Raw genomic sequence first — 17654 nt, forward strand, 5'->3', positions numbered from 1 at the left:
AGCGTCGCCGCCGTTATTCAGCAGCAGGCTGGGGGGAGACAGGCCGCGGTGAGTGAGGTAACAGCCGAGCAGCAATACAGTAAATCACGCGTGGAAGGCGGAGGCTGACAGAAATGGGCTACCTACATCAGTCACAAAGGAAAATATATATACACACACATACACACCCACACACACACACACACACACACACACACGGGCCGCGTTCAGGGCCGTCATTACACAACAAAACGTCACACTCGGCTGGAATAAGGCACACAGGAAGGGGGGGGGGGGGGGGTGCTTTATTACAAACACGTTTAAAATAATAACCGTGCAGTTAACGCATCGAACAATGTACATATTTAACATATTTTAATATGGTGTCTGGTTTTATTGTGTTTTTATTAAATGACATTTGTTTTTAGATTAATGCTTGAATGTGGCTAGTTTTAGAAATACACAGTAAATGCCTACTGGCTAGTACTTTTCAGTTTGTTATTGTAAAAATAAAATAGAAATGGTAATGACACTCATTTATAATAATTGTTTTTTATTATTATTTGAAGGAAGGGAACTTTCAGTGTAATTGTAAGATTTTGTTGTACTTGTGCATGTTTGGTGAGCGAGTCTTTGTGTGTGAGTCGAGAGTGAGGCAGCACATTTGCCCTCTTCGTGCCCCCTCCAGCAGAGCATCTGCAGGCTGTGCACTGGGCTAGGGGGGGGGGTGACAGGGAGGGGAGTGGAGGGGGGGGGGGTGAGGAAAGAAAAGCAGTGGTTTTCTATTCATGTCATGGCGCCTTTCATGGAAAGAAGATGGATATATCTCTCTCATTTCTTCATTCTGTCTCCTCTAACCTTTCAGGTCAGATTGCAGGGGACCGTTGGAGAGACACCGTCACGTGACCCCCGGTACCAAATGGTCTTCCGGCAGTGGCTCTCAATAAGGACCGGAGCACAAGAAGAAGACGCCGCCACCTCTCTCAGAAATGCAGAAGACAACATACTACGACAACTCCTCGACACTCTTCGGTGGCTACTCATCCTACCAGGTACAGGGGGCGGCGGCGGCGGCGGCGGCGGCGGCAGCGGCTGCCGCCAACGGCTTCGGGGGCTACGATGCCCCGGTCCCGGTGTCCCACCACCAGCCGGCCTTCCAGTCGGCCGCCCATCTGGACGTGGATTCCTACCAGCGCTCCGCCTGCTCGTTACAGTCGCTGGGCGGTAATGGCGGCCACCAGCAGCAGCAGCAGCAGCAGCAGCAGCAGCAGCAGCAGCAGCAGCTAGCCAAGACCAAGGAGCTGAATGGCAGCTGCATGAGGCCCAGCCTGCCGCCCGAGCACCACCCCATCTCCCAGGTGTCCCCCCCACTGCCCCCCAACCCCAGTAACGGCAATACCGGGGCTCAGCAGCCGGGGGGCAGTGCTGGGGCCTCCTCGGCCTCCAAGTCGGGCCCCAGTAAGTCATCCACCTCGTCCTCCTCAACATCCTCCTCCACGTCCTCCTCCTCCTCCTCACTGCCGCCCAACCCGACCCTGGCCAAGCACATCTTTCCTTGGATGAAAGAGAGTCGGCAGGCGACCAAGCAGAAAAACTGTTCACCCAGCAACAACTCTGGCAACGGTGTGTTAGTGTACACCTGTCTGTCTGTCTGTACGTCTGTCTGTCCATCTATCTGTCCGTCTGTCTATCTGTCCGTCTGTCTGTCCGTCCGTCTGTCTGCCCGTCCGCCCGTCCGTCTGTTGGTCTGTCTCTCCATCAGTCCGTCTGTCCTTCTTTCCGTCCGTCCATCAGTGCCACAGCAGACTCACTGCACATCCTCTGTCCCAAGCTCTTTCTTCCCTCGTTCATTTCACAGCTCAGTTTTACTTCTTTGTTTGTCATTATGAAACTACTTCCGTCCCATCAGCTCATCCCTCCTTCCTCACCTGCCCTGTCGACCTCCTCCTCCTCCCAGGCCCTCGTCCCCTCAGGATTTGAAAATCTTTCTTATTAGCTCCTGTGGCAGAACAGGTTTCCACATGTACTGCTTCACACAAGGCGCAGGAGTCCAGTCAGGCTGTTGTTGCCGTTCTGCAGCTTGTTACTCACATTATTATATTTTCACCCGTTGGATTTCGGTCACTAATGGGCTTCGTGAAGGAGAATCACTCAAGAGCATACTTCCCTCAACCCGATTTGCTTGACATTTTCACACCTGATTCCAATCTATCGACTGACTAAAGCCCATCAGCAGGCTACATTCCCCAGCACTGCTGAAAAGGGTCAAAGGTCAGAGGTAGGGCCCTCCGATAAATAGAGAAAAGCGCGTGGAGTGCTCAGGCACAGAAGTCAATAGCAGAGAGAAGCAGCTGAAAATGCACGTTTTGTTTTTGTTTGTTTTTTTTCACCAATACTTTACCAGGTCGGTCAGCTCATCACTTCTCATTGTTCTCATGAGGATCTGGCCAACGAGGCAGGCTTCATTGTCTCGAGTACCTCATTTGAGTTGTAAGTGTTGAGCGTGTTAAGGCCTTGACATTGTCGTGGAAATTATAGTTTGACTGAGTTTGAGTGAAATGTGGCTGTTAGTTCATGCCAACAACAGAACATTTGGACTTTTCGTCAAAATGTAAACTTTATTCGATACTTCAGCTACATGTATCGAGTGAAGTTCTCTCTCTCTCTCTCTCTCTCTCTCTCTCTCTCTCTCTCTCTCGTGAAACTGAACTGTAGCTGTACAGTCAAAGAAACGTAAAGGCAGCCATCAGTGTTTTGAAGGTTTAAGTTTTCTCTTGGTGAAGAACAGACGACTTTCAGCAGCGATGAAACTCTGGACCTGCTGCAAGGAAATGGTGGCGAATGGATGCGTTTCTGTGTTTCCAGTTTCTGACTTTACTCCAGTCATGTTTAATTTTCTGTGATTAACAACATTTATGACATGTATTTTTCATTTTCATGTTAATTTGATCAATTCTGACGCTGACTACCAGTGTCAAACGCTCAAAACAATAACATGAGACGAGAAACTGAACCACAGAGACTTCACTTATTCTCTCACTCTTAACGTTGTTTGATAGTATTTACTGTTATTGTGACCCAACAAACTCACATGTAGCTCCCCTGCTGGTTCTCTTCTCGACTGTTGACACTTGTTTGCAGCGATCGAAGTAATGAAAAAGCCATAACGTTGCGGAGCGTCTCGTCCACGACTCAGCACTTTGACTACATTACCTTGATGCTGTTGTGCTTTGGGATTCATGCGTCAAAATAGCAGCGCTCTTTCTATTCCTGGACACGACTGCGCCGCGTCTGTTTCCGCCAGCGGAGTTTCAGAAGCAGAGCGAGGTCCTGACGTAACGTCGTCGTAAATGAAGTGAAATGCCATCTGTGTTCCGGTGCAGCGGGACCCCCATGTGATTGGCCGAACATGTTGACACGGATGCAGCTCGGTCGACTGCATGCATCGAGCGCGTTGACGTCGTGATGCCGCCGCAATTTGCGAGACGCGCTGCAGCTGGATGAGTTCATTGAACGAAGGAGGAAGTTGAATAGTTCAAGTAAAGGAAACGTTTGGGGCTCTTTACAGAAAGAGTGTGGTTTCTTCACCAGCTGCCCCAGACCTGCAGCACTCCCTCCTCCTCCTCCTCCTCCCGTTCATCTTCCTCCCCTCTGCATTCTCAGCTCTCTGGAAATGATTTGTCTTCACGTCGCTCCCCGCTGCTCTCCTCTCTCTTCTCCTCATTTTCACACCTCCTACTGCAAATAGGAAGATATTACCAGGGTGAATTTAAATATAATGTACGATAACAGATGAATAGATTTTCAGAGAGAGAGAGAGAGAGAGAGAGAGAGAGAGAGAGAGAGAACTGGAGAGTGATGGGCAGGCATTTGAAATTGAACATATTAGCAAATGGAGGGAAAATACAATGGGAGTGATGGATTTGAATATCATCCGCATGGCTGATAACAAGCTAAGAACACAGTCATTGAGGCAGACAGATCTGTTGCTTTGAGCTGGTAGTTATCAGGAGGGGGGGAAAAAAAATATGCGGTGCCCTAATGAATATGAGCGCGATATTCATATTCAAAAAGCTCTCGGATGACCGAAGAAGACTGTTTGAGGAGATTAGACGGTTTATTGATGAGAATTTGAATCAATCGCTGAGAGAGCTCTACGAGACGGATGACATGGCGGTCGCCACCCTCATCTCTCCGTCTCTGTCCATACAAATAAACACCACAGCCAACTGTGTACACACACAGAGAGAGAGAGAGAGAGAGAGAGAGAGAGAGAGAGAGAGAGAGAGAGAGACTAAGTTTGCTCTCCTCACTGCGGCACTGCACAGGCTATTATTATATCACAGCATATTTTTATCAGCAAGCACATGCCAGCATATTCATAACAAGTGTGTCAGCTGCATACTTTCAGTGAGCAAGAGAAAGGAGGCCATGCTTCGGCAGTGCTCTTCTTCGTGGGTTTTCACAGCGGGTGTTGACTTGGTGACAGTAGCAGATAGGACTTGAGGTGTAACAGGTTTTTTTTAAGGTTTTTTTAGTTTTTTTAAGGTGGAATAAAACACCTCAGACCAGACAGGTTTACAGTATATGGCTGGTACATCAATGTAGTGGAGCTTTAAATCTCGGCACTGTCGTTCATAGTGGAAAATATTGAACGTGTGCATGTGTGAGTTTCAAATATTAGGATTAACTCCAGCTAAGTTTTGTTTTCTTTGACGTTTTGGGCATTGAGTAACATAAAAAGTTTTTTTTTTTTTTAATCTTTATTCTAACCAACACCCCGAGACTTCTTTCTCAGTCTCTTGTTTTTTTTTAAAAATGTGATTATGTGTCATGGACACAGTGGTGGCCTATAATGAGGCTGGTGTCAAATTACACACGCCTGGTGTTGCATCGTTCTTAATCAACTTCCAGGCATTTGAAATAGATTTCAGAAGACAGTTGGATTTAATTCGGGATGCTTGTTCAGACAGAAGTTAAAACGTCTTTTTCCCCACCGGTTGAAGCGAGCGAAGCGACGCAGACGTACGTAGATGCGATGAGAGGATTGACTTTTCTTGGCGAGTCGATCAGAGTGAGCGCTGGTCGACCTGGCCTCCCGCTTGTTCTCCAGCTGCTGCTCCTGCTGCTGTGGGGGGTTTGTCTTTCCAGCCAAGATGCAATTTAGCGTGCCCCCGGCAGCACCGGGGCCTCCGTCTCTTAATAACTGCCACTGTTATGAAGTGTTGACAACTAATATCAAGGAATAATTCCGCCGGGCTGCCTGGACCCCCTCTGCTTTATTAACAACTTGAATGCTTTCAATTTCCTTCAGCAGGCAGCCTGATTGTGTTATATTCTCACTATCTTTTCCCCTCTCAATTTTCATCTGATCATCTTCGTAACCTTTATCAACAGTTTCCTTTATGTTTGTTTGTTTTTTTTCTTCTTCCACTTTAAAAATCTTAATTTCACAGAGAGTACGTGTTTTCCTTGTTTCTCTTTCCGTGCCTGCGCTCTCTGAATTCATTTATCTCATTTGCCCTTTTGTCACTTTATTGGTTTTGTTTTTTTCTCTCTCTCTCTCGTTTCTCGCAGCCTCCGGAGGCGCCGAGAGCGGCAGCAGCGGGGAGAAGAGTCCTACGGGCGGCTCGTCGGCCTCGTCCAAGCGGGCCCGCACGGCGTACACCAGCGCCCAGCTGGTGGAGCTGGAGAAAGAGTTCCACTTCAACCGGTACCTGTGCCGGCCGCGGCGCGTGGAGATGGCCAACCTGCTCAACCTGTCGGAGCGCCAGATCAAGATCTGGTTCCAGAACAGGCGCATGAAGTACAAGAAGGACCAGAAGTCCAAGGGCCTGAGCTCCAGCTCCGGGGGGCCGTCCCCGACGGGCTCCCCGCCGCTCACCATGCAGTCCTCCGCCAGCTTCCTCAACTCCATGCACCCCATGGCGGGTGGAGGTGGGGGAGGGGGCTACGACCCGCCATCTCCCCCGTCCTTTGGCAAGCCTCACCAGGGAGTGTCTTACTCCATGTCCACTGCCTATTCCAATGTCCCCATGAAGGGCTGCCCCCCTCAGCAGAAGTACGGCGGCCCGGACCCTGACTATGGCGACCCCCACCCCCACCACGGCCTCGTGCAGGCCAACAACGCCGGCTACGGGACCCCCACCAACATGCAAGCCAGTCCGGTGTACGTGGGGGGCAGCAGCTACGTGGAGCCCATGCCTGGCTCGGGCCCCTCCATGTACGGGCTGAACCACCTCGGCCCCACGCCGCCCCACCACCAAACTCTGGACTACAACGGCGCGGGGCCCATGTCGGCCGCCAACCAGCACCACGTGGGCGTAGGGGGACCGCCGGGTCCCTGCGAGCCGCCCACACACCCGACGTACACCGAGCTGTCGGCGCACCACACCTCGACTCAGGGCAGAATCCAGGAAGCACCCAAGCTCACTCACCTGTAGCAGGTTTGGAACAAATAATTACAACGTAGGAAATAGTGAAGACGACAAGTTACACGACACAACTCACTAACTGACTTACTAACACGTGGGGGGGGGCTGAACCGCCGCACCGGGACCGGAGGAGGGAAGGGAGGAAATGGAGAGGAGCCGTCCGGTGGGTTCTCCCGTCGGTGTTTGGTGTCACCCTGCTCTCACCCGGCTTCCACTGCCTCCAGCAAATCACATTATAGGGCTAAAGCTTTTAGTGCTTCCTTGGAAGAGTGCTACGTTTCATCTTTAAAAAGGTTCTGGCGGGTATCAGGTAGCAGAAATGGACCAAAACCCTTCATGCGAGTTTAAAAAAAAAAAAAAAAAAAAAAGGATATAGGCACATATTTACTGTATGAAAGCCTGAAATAAAAAAAAACCCAGGGATTTTAAATTTCTAATTGAAGTCCTAATACTCACCGTATAAGTAAAATAGCAGAAATTCAACAAAGTTTTGCTGCTCAAATATTTTTAATGTAAATCTAAATTAGTAACTTGAGTAATTTTGACAGTTTTTGTTTGGTGAAGTGAACATTTGAAATCCATTTTTAAGAAACTAAAACTTGTTGAGACCAAACTTGAAATGGGCTTTAGGTCATTCCACTTTTGCTTTTGATAAAAGGACCTTTCGACACATTGCGTTAGATAAGCTCTACTCTGCCTATGGTGAAATGTGGTCACTGAAAAGCAAAATCAGTATTAACTGTGAAGACGATTGAACCGATCATCTGATCCTGAGTTCCATCAAACTCACAAGTTGACTTTAAAATAATCACTCAAGCCATGAATCCAGTCAGATGACGAACGTTACTGTTGACTAGACCTGTAATGATCCACGCTCTCCTGTGGGAAAGAATGACAAACTGAAACCATCAGTTTAACTTGGCATCAGGAAACCGTTTTGAGCTTGAATTATCATTTTTCATTTAATGTCTTTTTTAATCTTTAAATTATTTGAGCCATTCCTGGTTTGCAGACAAACCCTTTAAAGAGGAAGTTACTTTCTCTCCCGCTCCCTGAGCAGTGAGGCAGCTTGTAGGCGGGAGAGGTGAGATGCACACTCAATTGTCCCCCACGCACCCCCCCCCCCCCCCCCCCCCCCCCCCCCCCGGGGGGACACCGAATGTCAGGAAGATGGTCCTGTAGCGTCAGTACAGAGACATATCGGCAGCTGCGCGCTATGACTGGAGGTGCAGTGAACGCCGTCGCTTAATCACAGTTCATTACAAAACACCCCCCCCCCCCACACACACACACACACAACTGATCTGAGGTCTGCAAACAAAAACAGAGCACACAGGAAAGCAAATGTTTATCAGACGTCGGAGAGAAACGTAAAAATCCAGAGGAAAACCTTTAATATTTACTTCTCTCCGCAAAATGACTGCAGCGTTATTACTTGATAATTAAAAGTCTCAGCTTCATGGTTACCGACTGCATCAATGCACCTTTCAACTGCAGCAGCGGTTTGGCTGGCATGCAGTAAAAAAAAAAAAAAAAAAAAGCACATATAATGAGTCAGTTAGAGGCGCTTTTAAAATTGTACTTTGTTAATAAAAATCTCCCCCCTAAGACTCACGTATACAAACAGCTCTCCCGCCTGGTAAATGAAATAGTTGGGATTTTAATGGGCAGTTAACGAGGTGCTTAGATTTATGACGCTGAGCACTCTGCCCCTCCAGGCAACACATGTTGTTGTCAGGAGGGCTGAGCTATGTGGAGGGCTCTGCCTCTCCATCAGCCCGACCACCTCACTCCGTTCAGGAGCCACCGCACGGCCTCCTCCTCCTCCTCCTCCTCCTCCTGCTCCTCCTCAGAGCCCCGTCTCCTCCCGGCCTCCCTCACCATCCTCACCCAGTCACCACTAACCCAGCAGCTCCTGTCTGAGGCAGCGGCAGCACACAGCTTCTGAAGGAGGCAAGATGTTTCCCACAATCCCCTGCACCTACATGCACACACACACACACACACGCACACACACTCCTCCCATCACTGTAACAGGGTTTAGAGGCTGAAGTAGCTCTCTTAGATGTACATCTGCGCTAAGCTACTTTAGCTCATCACACTTACACACTTACACACACACACAAACACACACACACACACACACACACACACACACACACACACACACACACACACACACACACACACACACACACACACACACAACACACATGCACGCACACACACCAATGCTAAGCTAGTTTCCTTTTGTTGACACACATCTGCAGCCAGGGTATGCCAGCTGTCGACATCTTCAAACAAACACAGGAGAGGACGCAGAAGAGACATTTTTTTATTCTTCTTATTTTAGCACATCATCGGCACAGGGTAAATATTACAAGTGGAGAACACTATTTATGTTTGGGTGAATCATTTCCCCCCCCTTCTCTCACTCTCTCTCGCTCTCTCGCTCTTTCTCTCCCTCCCTCTCTCTCTCTTTCGCTCCCTCTCTTTCTGTCTCTTTCTCTCCCTCTCTCTCTGTCTCTTTCTATCTCTGTCTGTCTCTCGGACACCAAGTTCACATTTGCTCTCGTTTTGTTCATTTTGTTCTCACATATCTTGACTTTTAACGTGGATACAGGGTATATATATTTGAACAAAAATGCATGTCCCAGAAATCTGAGCCCACGTGTTTGAAGCACCTTTAAAAAAAAAAAAGTAGAAGAAGAGGAACAGCTGGATTTGTTTGTTTGAGCTGTCAGTGGAGAATAATTTGGGACAACACATGTTGGAACCCTGCTGGATCCTCCCTGACAGTTCACCCACCAACCCATCCTGCTGGCTCTTATTTTGAAGTGCGGCTTCCACACTAACGCTCTCACCTGGGCATCATTGTTGCACTTAGAGTTTACATTTTGATGGTTAAAGGTTAAAAAAAAAAAAAAAAAAAAAAAAGATAAAATAATAAAATCTTATTTTGAAGACGAAAGACCGTCCAATCAAAGCGTCTTTCGCCAATGTGTGTTCAAGTGAACATTCATATATAAATATTTATTTGTTATAGCCAGTTTAAAAAGACTTTCTGTTTTGTATTATTATTATTTATCCTCCATGTATTTATATCAAGAAAAAAATACTGTACTTTTTTAGTATTGACCTGTTATGAAAGAAAAAAAAACAAAAACATTGTGTTTCTTCTTGTCCATTGTACTGAAGTTACTTTTTTTAGTTCTTGTATTTTAGAAAAAAATGGTAGTTTTTATGTTCCTATAATGACCCTTGTACATAAATGTCTTGGCTTGTACAGGGAAAAAGGCAGGCTGGGGATTGCTGACCCACCCGAGCATAGTTGCAAAAATTTAGACAAACTATTAGATGGAAAAAAGAACGAGTCTTTTTGGAGAAAAACAACTTCTTTCTTTGTCATTTGTAGCTCCTTTTTCTTTCACTGTTGAGAGTTGTCTGTTGAACAATTCTTTAATAAAATGTTATGTTATTCAGAGCTATTGTCGATTTCTTTTTGTAGGAGCTCTGGAGTGAAAATGCAAAAAAATCTAACAAAAATTACATTTCAAAACAACAACAAAAAAGCAGTTTGATCTCCAATCGACAACAACGTGTTTAACTTCAACATGAAGAAGCAACGGTTTCATAGTTTCTGCCACACGGTAGTAAAACAAGTGAATTATGCTGATTAAGGCCGATATGAATCTAAAAGGTTAGCCTGGATTACTTCCAGGCAATTCGCTCTCATTTAAGCTTTGAATTATTAGTTATGCAATAACAATTTCATGAAGTCAGCAGATTGAAATACTGATTATTTCCACTTATAAATGAATGAAAACAAGCACAATTCCTAATAATTTGATGTCTTCCTATTATACATTGCATTCAGCGACCTGACAAACCCAATGACGTTTGACGGAGGTGATGCCAACTCACTTTATAGTAAAAGGGTCAATCGACAACAACAACATGAGGAATTAGACGTTTAAGTCAGAGCAGTAACAGAGACAAAGATTACAACCAAGGATCCGGGTTAGATTCCAGGAAAAGAACTTGATATTTGAGGTACACCTGCTCTTTTCAGTCCAACTGACATGAAAATGAAGTGAGAAAGGGCCAACCTTCACTCTTTATGTGAGCTTCCCTTCACTCTGAATGTCTGTAGTTCAAAGATGACCTGACACTGAAGCCTGGATTGAATATCAGGTCAGAACCTGCGGGCGAAAATCGCGGCGTCAACACAGCGGTTTTTTTTCCCCCCACGTCGCACATCTGAATCCCAAAGCCACACGTCAGAAATGAAAAGGAAACACTTTTAACCCCCTGGAAAATGACACAAACTCTCAGTACCTGCTGGAGACGCCACCGCCGCCGCCGGACCAGAGAGCCAGACCGGACACAGCCTGCACAGCCCAAGCCCCAAAGGTAAAACTCAGTAAACACATTATCTCCTACTTGATACTGCTTTTGTGACAGAGTTACTGTTTATTCACACTTTAAGCTGCTGAATAAACAACCTGATCGATGCCAGAGTTTTCAGCGTGTCTCTATTTGGTCTAAGCATGAAGACAATAAGCCCAGGAAGGGATGGAGATGCTGCTCAGCTCTGGTGGTTTGTTTTTCTTTGTTTTTTGTTTTCATTTCACAGCTGCTCTTCTTCAGTCTGAAATGTTGGGGATCCTGAGGTGTGACTAGAATCCTCTGCAGAAATCACTGATGAGTTTAGCGACCACAATTTGACCCCGGACTCCACATGGAGGCACCCTATAGGGTGTAGTCCAGCTGAAACATGGAGTTCTAACTGAGCAGGAGTCTCTTCAGTACTTGGACTTTGTCCCCAGATGAGGATTCGACCCAACAAAAAGCGTCTTTTGAAATATTAATCTGATTTTCTTCTGTACATCCTCAAAATAAGTTCTATTTCGGACAGAAAGGGGTCAGAATTCCTCAATGAATCTGATCCTTCTGACATTGAAGTCACAAAGCTGAGGTTGAAAAACAGACTTTTTTTGGTGGGGAATTGCTTGATTACTTCACACAGTTTGACTTTGTAACTGTGTCAATGGTTGCTTGTAAAATAGATTTTGTCTCCAGCCTGTGTCCACCCACTTTCGCCCACACAGACATGCTGAGATCCTCCTGCTCACGATGCATCTCGTGTTGTTTGTGACTTTTAGAAAAAGCCCCGGGGGCCAGCGCCTCTTGCCCCGGTCACATGGTCTCCGGCCCCCACAGACCCCCCCCCCCCCCGCGCCTCTCCTCGCCGGCCTGAGAGCGGCATAAAAACTTGGGACATAAATCAGACTCCCATAAATAATGGCCGTACTTCCCTTTACATCTCAGTTGGACTAACAGACAATAAAAACACCAATAAGCAGAGATTGGATCTAATTTATTGCCTCATAAAAAGCGGAGGGAGAGAACTGAGTGTGGTAGGGAGCTCACAGCCAGGTACAGCGAGAGTTCACAGCTTCTCACGGCACATTCCCCCTGGCCCGAATACTTTTTTTTTTTTTTTTAAAGCTTCATCGTCAGGCTGGAAATCTGGCCAAGCGCTTATCTGACAGCCCCTTTCGATGTTCCTCGCCACATCAATCACACTGCATTTGCTGGAAATAACTATTCATTATTATGTTAGACCTTCTCATTAGCTTCTACTAATGGCTGTGGGCACATTTTGTTTCAGTATCTTAGGAGACAAAACCATCCGCCAAAAGCAAGAATTAAAAGAAGAAAAAAGAAAAGAAAAAGTTTGAGCTTTTGGTTCAGAATCCACATCGAATAAGTAAAAATCCAAATAAATGGTACATGCGAGATAACTAATCAAATAATCACAACCGAACAGCACCTAAAAGTTTTGTGAAAACTCATGTCAGTATTTTTTTAACATGTAAACTATGTGAAGTTCAGGCGGAGTCAGTTTTACATTTTAAACAAATTGTGCGTAAAAGCATTTCCCGATTACACCAAATTAACACAAAGACAAGCAGGAGATGTGAACAAACCTGGTGCTTGATTTAAAAAAAACAAAAAAAAAAACAAATGTGTCACGGTTTATTCGTTCACGCTGACAGCTCTTATTTCTCTCCGACCCAGTTACTTATTTAGAGAAAAACAAACTAAACAGAGACCAAAAAAACACAGCTGAATCAATGACGTAAATAAAAAATTAAAAACAAAATAAAATAAACACAAAACTCGATCTATCCACGTTTTCTCCAAATCTGGATTGACGCGAGAAAAACCGTTTCTGCTTCCCACGAAAGAATCCACTGAATTTGTCGAGAAAATGTTTGACATATTATATGTTAAAGGTTAAAAAGTAGGGTAGAGAATGGAGCTGAACGTGAGCGGCTGCAGCTCAGTCAGCAGTGTGTGTGTGTGAGTGTGTGTGTGTGTGAGTGTGTGTGGTATATTTTGTGCCTGCCTCGGCCTGGTCGCTGCCTTTCTGCTGCACTCAATGGACCTCACTCCCACACACATTTCTGCCTTTTATGCCTCCTCCAGAGTCGCCATTAGAAGGGGTTTGCCAGCGAAATAAGCTTAAGGCGCCATTATTTTCAAGTCGTATTTGTGGTCATTTAATTTAGATGAACGCGTGCGTAAATTACTTGCGTTCGTATTTGCCGCGCGGGAAAGAAAAAAACGCAGGCACTGAAAAGAGGCGAGAGTGAGGAGCTAAAAGGAGAGAGATAGATAGTGGAGGTTTTTCTTGTCATTTAGGGAGAGAGGGGCTGCTGTCAGCCTCTATGTAGGGAAAGAAAGATTGATCACCGCACTTCTTTTTTTTTCATCTCCCCACTCGGGGTTCTCGCGCGGCCCTCCCCAAAATATCCGCCGCTAAAAGAGTTCCTGGTTTTTCTAAAAAAAAAAAAAAAAATCTATGTTAACCGGTGGAAGACACACTCGTCCAAATTAGCGCAGTGTAATAAAGTTATACTGTATGAAGTGGAGGCGTTGGACGCCCACAGCGCACGTTTCTCCATGTTTTACTTTTTTGTTTTGTTTTGTTTTTTGGGTTGGGGGGGGGGGGGGGGGGGGGGTTAAATTGTACAGAGCGACCTCGCTGTGAACTCACTCCCTCTCTTTGCGTAAACACAACCAACATCTCGGCACATATCACACTTAAGAGGAAAAAAAACCCTCTCCTTGCAAGAACAACTATGCGAAAAAGCGCCATTACGCACTCCACCGTTTACAATAAACACACAGCAGGACGATTAAATACAAAAAAAATCAAGACACTTACACATGACCAGGCTCCCCTCAAACCTAAGACTGTGTCTGTCTGCTCTGTGAGAAAGAAGCCACACTGCTCCATCTGTACTACCGCTCAGCATCCTCTCCTCCATCATCTGCAGCGCCATCTAAAAAAGCCTCTCCAAGATCCCTGCGCCTAAATCGGACATTTTCAGTCTTGTCACACTCTCTAAGATTAATGAGCTGAGGGGCTGTAAACACATTTTCTCCCTGAAGGAGACATATTGTAAACGGTGCTCCGTTCACCCAATGTTAACCGTCGTCACATCACGCACAAGGGGGCTGCTGCTGCTGCTCGAGAGAAATGTCCGAGAGATGCTCTTGTCTATTGTTTGTGCTGTATCACCAGGGCCGGGGCGCACCGACCCGCCGCCCACACAGCGCACATGGCGACCGGACGCGTTCCTCTTCTCCCCCTCCCCGATATTTACACCCCCAAGCAGGACCAAACAATAGCAGCGCTGCTATGTTATAGCCAATCTTTGCCACAGCATTTGGTGGAGAAAAAAAATAATCGCGCCCGCTTCCCACAGCCGCCGCCACCGCCAGGCCCGAGCCCTCCATTGGATATTTTTGGTCACATGACCAGGAATTGGCTGCAATTTCATCCCATAGTTGTTCAGTTTAGCCTACCCAAGTCCCCATACGCTAGTAATATCACCAATATACACAATTATTATATAGCCACCGCATTGACGCCATTGCGGTCGGGAACCTCCATGCGCGCGATTTTTGTTATGCATTTTTTTCTGGGAGAAGCCATATTGTGTTGAGGGCGAGCGTGGGCGCGCGTGCGTGTATGTGTTTTGTTTTTTTATTTTTTTGGGGAAGGGATTGTTCGGGGGTCTCGCCGTTTCGAGGGTGAAAGCGTTTTTTTGAGGGAGCAATGAATTTTGAATTTGAGAGGGAGATCGGTTTTATAAACAGCCAGCCGTCCTTAGCAGAGTGCCTGACGTCCTTCCCTGCCGTCCTGGAGTCATTTCAAACTTCATCAATCAAGGAGTCGACAGTAATTCCGCCTCCCTTCGAGCAAACCATCCCCAGCCTCAGCCCCAGCCCCTGCACAGGCGGCCAGCCGAGACCGGCTGCTAGCAGGAGCCAACAGAACCGGAGGAGCTCCGCCGTCGCCGCTAATGGCCTCCAGACGCACCACAGAGCCGCTCCGCAGCAGCCCTGCTGCCCGCCCGGACAGGCCCCTGCCCCGGCGGCCCCGGCCGGTCCGCTGGCCCACGAGTTCCCCTGGATGAAAGAGAAGAAGTCATCCAAGAAGTGCCCCAAGCCTGGGAGCAGCTCCGGCGGTGGCGGATCCATCATCCCCCCCGCCTCGTCCTCCCCGTCGCAAACCGCCCCTGGGTACGCATCGGCGGGCATTGAGTCACCCACAGGTCGGTATGCTGGGGATGAGGGGAGGGGGCCCCACTGTGTATGTGTTGTGCATGTGGTTGCAGGGCTCGCAGTACGTTTTTTTTTTTTGTTTTAATCATTCATCAATTCCATTTTTCATTCTACACTCATGTCAGCTGGAACGCACCACTTTTTTACGCACAGTTTGGATTTGCTTGGATGACATTGTCTCTTTCTTCCTGTGTGTGAGCTGTGGAGCGCTGTGATGCTGTGTCAACCGGGAAGCCATATCGAGACCACCGCATTATGCTGCAGTGCTTTGCACACTCTTTCATCATCCATTAAAAAAAAAAACGCAGCCAATACAGTTTCTATCTAATCCCCGCTATTTAAACGATCATTGTGTCACACCTGAACCACAATGAATGCACCTCATCATACCAGACCGTTAGTTCTACCTCAACAGAGCCTCATTTTAGTTCACAAAATCCACGCCTAAGTGTTCTTTTGTGCGTAAAGACGCATTGTGAGGTTGTTTTTTTTGTTTTTTTGTATTTCGCCTGGCCTGCAGTGGCTTGGTGCTGCTGCAGCCTGCACCATTCTGTTCATTGGGTGGTTTGGGTTCAAATCAACAGCAGCAGCATAATCAAAGTATTATATATTCATAATACCACTGAGATGGTCGCCATATTGGATTGGGGTAGAAAAAAAAATAATGGCGAGTGGACAGAAAGTGGGGGTTGGTATGAGCTCCACAGGAAAAAACACTGCACACTCACATTCTCAGGGATTTGGGTCATTTCTGTTTCTCACACTGACATCATGCATTAAACTTTTTTTTTTTTTATTTCCTCTTTAAAGTAAAAAAAATATATATTTTTAACTCTCGTTTTTATATTTTATTTTACTTACTTGTCTTTTCCTATGCTATAACCCCTTCGGGGTTTTGGTTATATGTTTCTGTCAGACACCGCCACTTTCGTTTCATGTCGACATTCCCACATTTCCATACACATTTCCTCCCAGTGTCATGATTTATTTACTCTTCATGTTTCTGTGATCGCACGCTGCAGCCTCTCAGCAGGTTCTCTTAGCTTTTTATAGGGGACACAAACTCTCTCTGGTAATACGATCATCTGTCTTTATCTGCACTTTGTTTGGGTCTTTCTTTTTTTTTTTTTTTGAACCACCAAATTGGTCGTTGTTACAGTTATGAGTTTGGCTGCTACTGTAATTGGAAGGTGTATTTTTTACGAGACTTCCTGTGTTTTATGACTGTTTTATTACAGACAGCAGAGGCTGGGGATTTCTCCTCAAGTCTTTGTGCGCAATAAAACTGAAGCGGTTTTACGGAGCAGATTTAAACCAAATGTAAAGGGAAATAAAATAGAAATATAACCTTTATTTTTATTTATTTTTTTTTTTTGCATATTGCACCTTGTGCCTAATTTTTTCTTGACCTTTTTTTTTCTTTGCGTTTGGCTCCGCAGCGGATCCCAACCAGGCCTGCCTGGACGCTGGAGGAGCCGGGTCCCGCCGCCTGCGCACCGCCTACACCAACACGCAGCTGTTGGAGCTGGAGAAGGAGTTCCACTTCAACAAGTACCTGTGCCGGCCCCGGAGGGTCGAGATCGCCGCCCTCCTCGATCTGACCGAGCGGCAGGTCAAGGTGTGGTTCCAGAACCGGCGCATGAAGCACAAGCGGCAGACGACGCACCACCGGGACGGCGGCGGGGGAGCGGGGCTCGAAGCCGGGGACCTGGTCGGCTTCGAGCCGCTGGAAGGCACCGACGCCTCCTCTCCGTACTCGAGCCAGCCGCTGGAAGCTTCTGGCACCGGGGAGGCCGCGCTGGAGGGAGAGGCGGGGGGCGGCGATCCATCTTCTGCCGCCGCCTACACCGGTGACAGCGGGGACAAAGCGCAGCCCACGCCGGAGGAGGGAGGCCGGGTCAGCCTCCCCGAACACCCGCCGCTGCTGAGCGGGACATCCGGCGGCTCGGACTCGGCCGCGGCTCTTCATTCCCCGCCGGCATTCGCCAACACGAACCCCGCAGACAGCAAGGGGCTGTTGCCGCTGACTGACGCGGGGCCACCGGCGGCGGAGGCGTCCGAGCAGCGGGACTCCTCCGCTGCTCCTCCCGCCGCCGCCGCCTGCTCCTCTGCCTCCTCTTCGTCCTCGTCCACCTCCTCCTCCACGCTCCCGGACCTGAACTTCTTCGCCGGGGAGGCCTGCCTGTCCCCCAGCCTGCAGAGCTCCCTGGACAGCCCGGTGGATTTCTCCGAGGAGGACTTCGACCTGTTCACAAGCACACTGTGCACCATCGACCTGCAGCACCTCAACTTCTGAGAGAAACAGTCTGCAGACCGCTGCTCCCGACATTCCTCAAACTGTCCCCACGAAAAAGACTCCGCCGTCCTCTAATGTCACCTTTCCTTCTCGCTGCTTTTGTTTTCAAGGCTGTAATGTAGTTGAAGAGCAACATCATTTTATTCGGAACATTTTAAACGTCGAATGGAAATATTTTGTTCCTCCTCGATCGAATCGGATATTTTCTTTCCGAATCAATTTCAGGTATTTATTAGTTCAGTTTTTTTTTCTTCACCTTTTTGTAGATTTTTTTTTTTTTTTTTTTTTTTTTTACAAATCCG

At 47.3% G+C, this 17654-nt stretch overlaps 2 protein-coding genes across 2 annotated transcripts; both read left to right on the forward strand.

The window, feature by feature from the left end:
* Positions 1 to 914: 914 nt before the first annotated feature.
* hoxb3a (homeobox B3a) lies at positions 915 to 6422 on the forward strand (the record flags this gene model as incomplete). The annotated part of the gene is made up of 2 exons (XM_080511720.1): positions 915 to 1602; positions 5557 to 6422. Exons 1-2 carry the CDS (start codon positions 969 to 971, stop codon positions 6420 to 6422), a joined length of 1500 nt encoding a protein of 499 aa, XP_080367846.1. The 5' UTR covers positions 915 to 968.
* An 8125-nt stretch (positions 6423 to 14547) lies between these two features.
* Positions 14548 to 17352, forward strand: hoxb2a (homeobox B2a; the record flags this gene model as incomplete). The annotated part of the gene is made up of 2 exons (XM_080511775.1): positions 14548 to 15046; positions 16496 to 17352. The coding sequence occupies 2 exons, from the start codon at positions 14548 to 14550 to the stop codon at positions 17350 to 17352; spliced, it is 1356 nt and encodes a 451-aa protein (XP_080367901.1).
* Positions 17353 to 17654: the final 302 nt, after the last annotated feature.

The sequence above is a fragment of the Blennius ocellaris genome (assembly GCF_963422515.1).
Source record: "Blennius ocellaris genome assembly, chromosome: 16".
Lineage (NCBI taxonomy): Eukaryota > Metazoa > Chordata > Actinopteri > Blenniiformes > Blenniidae > Blennius > Blennius ocellaris.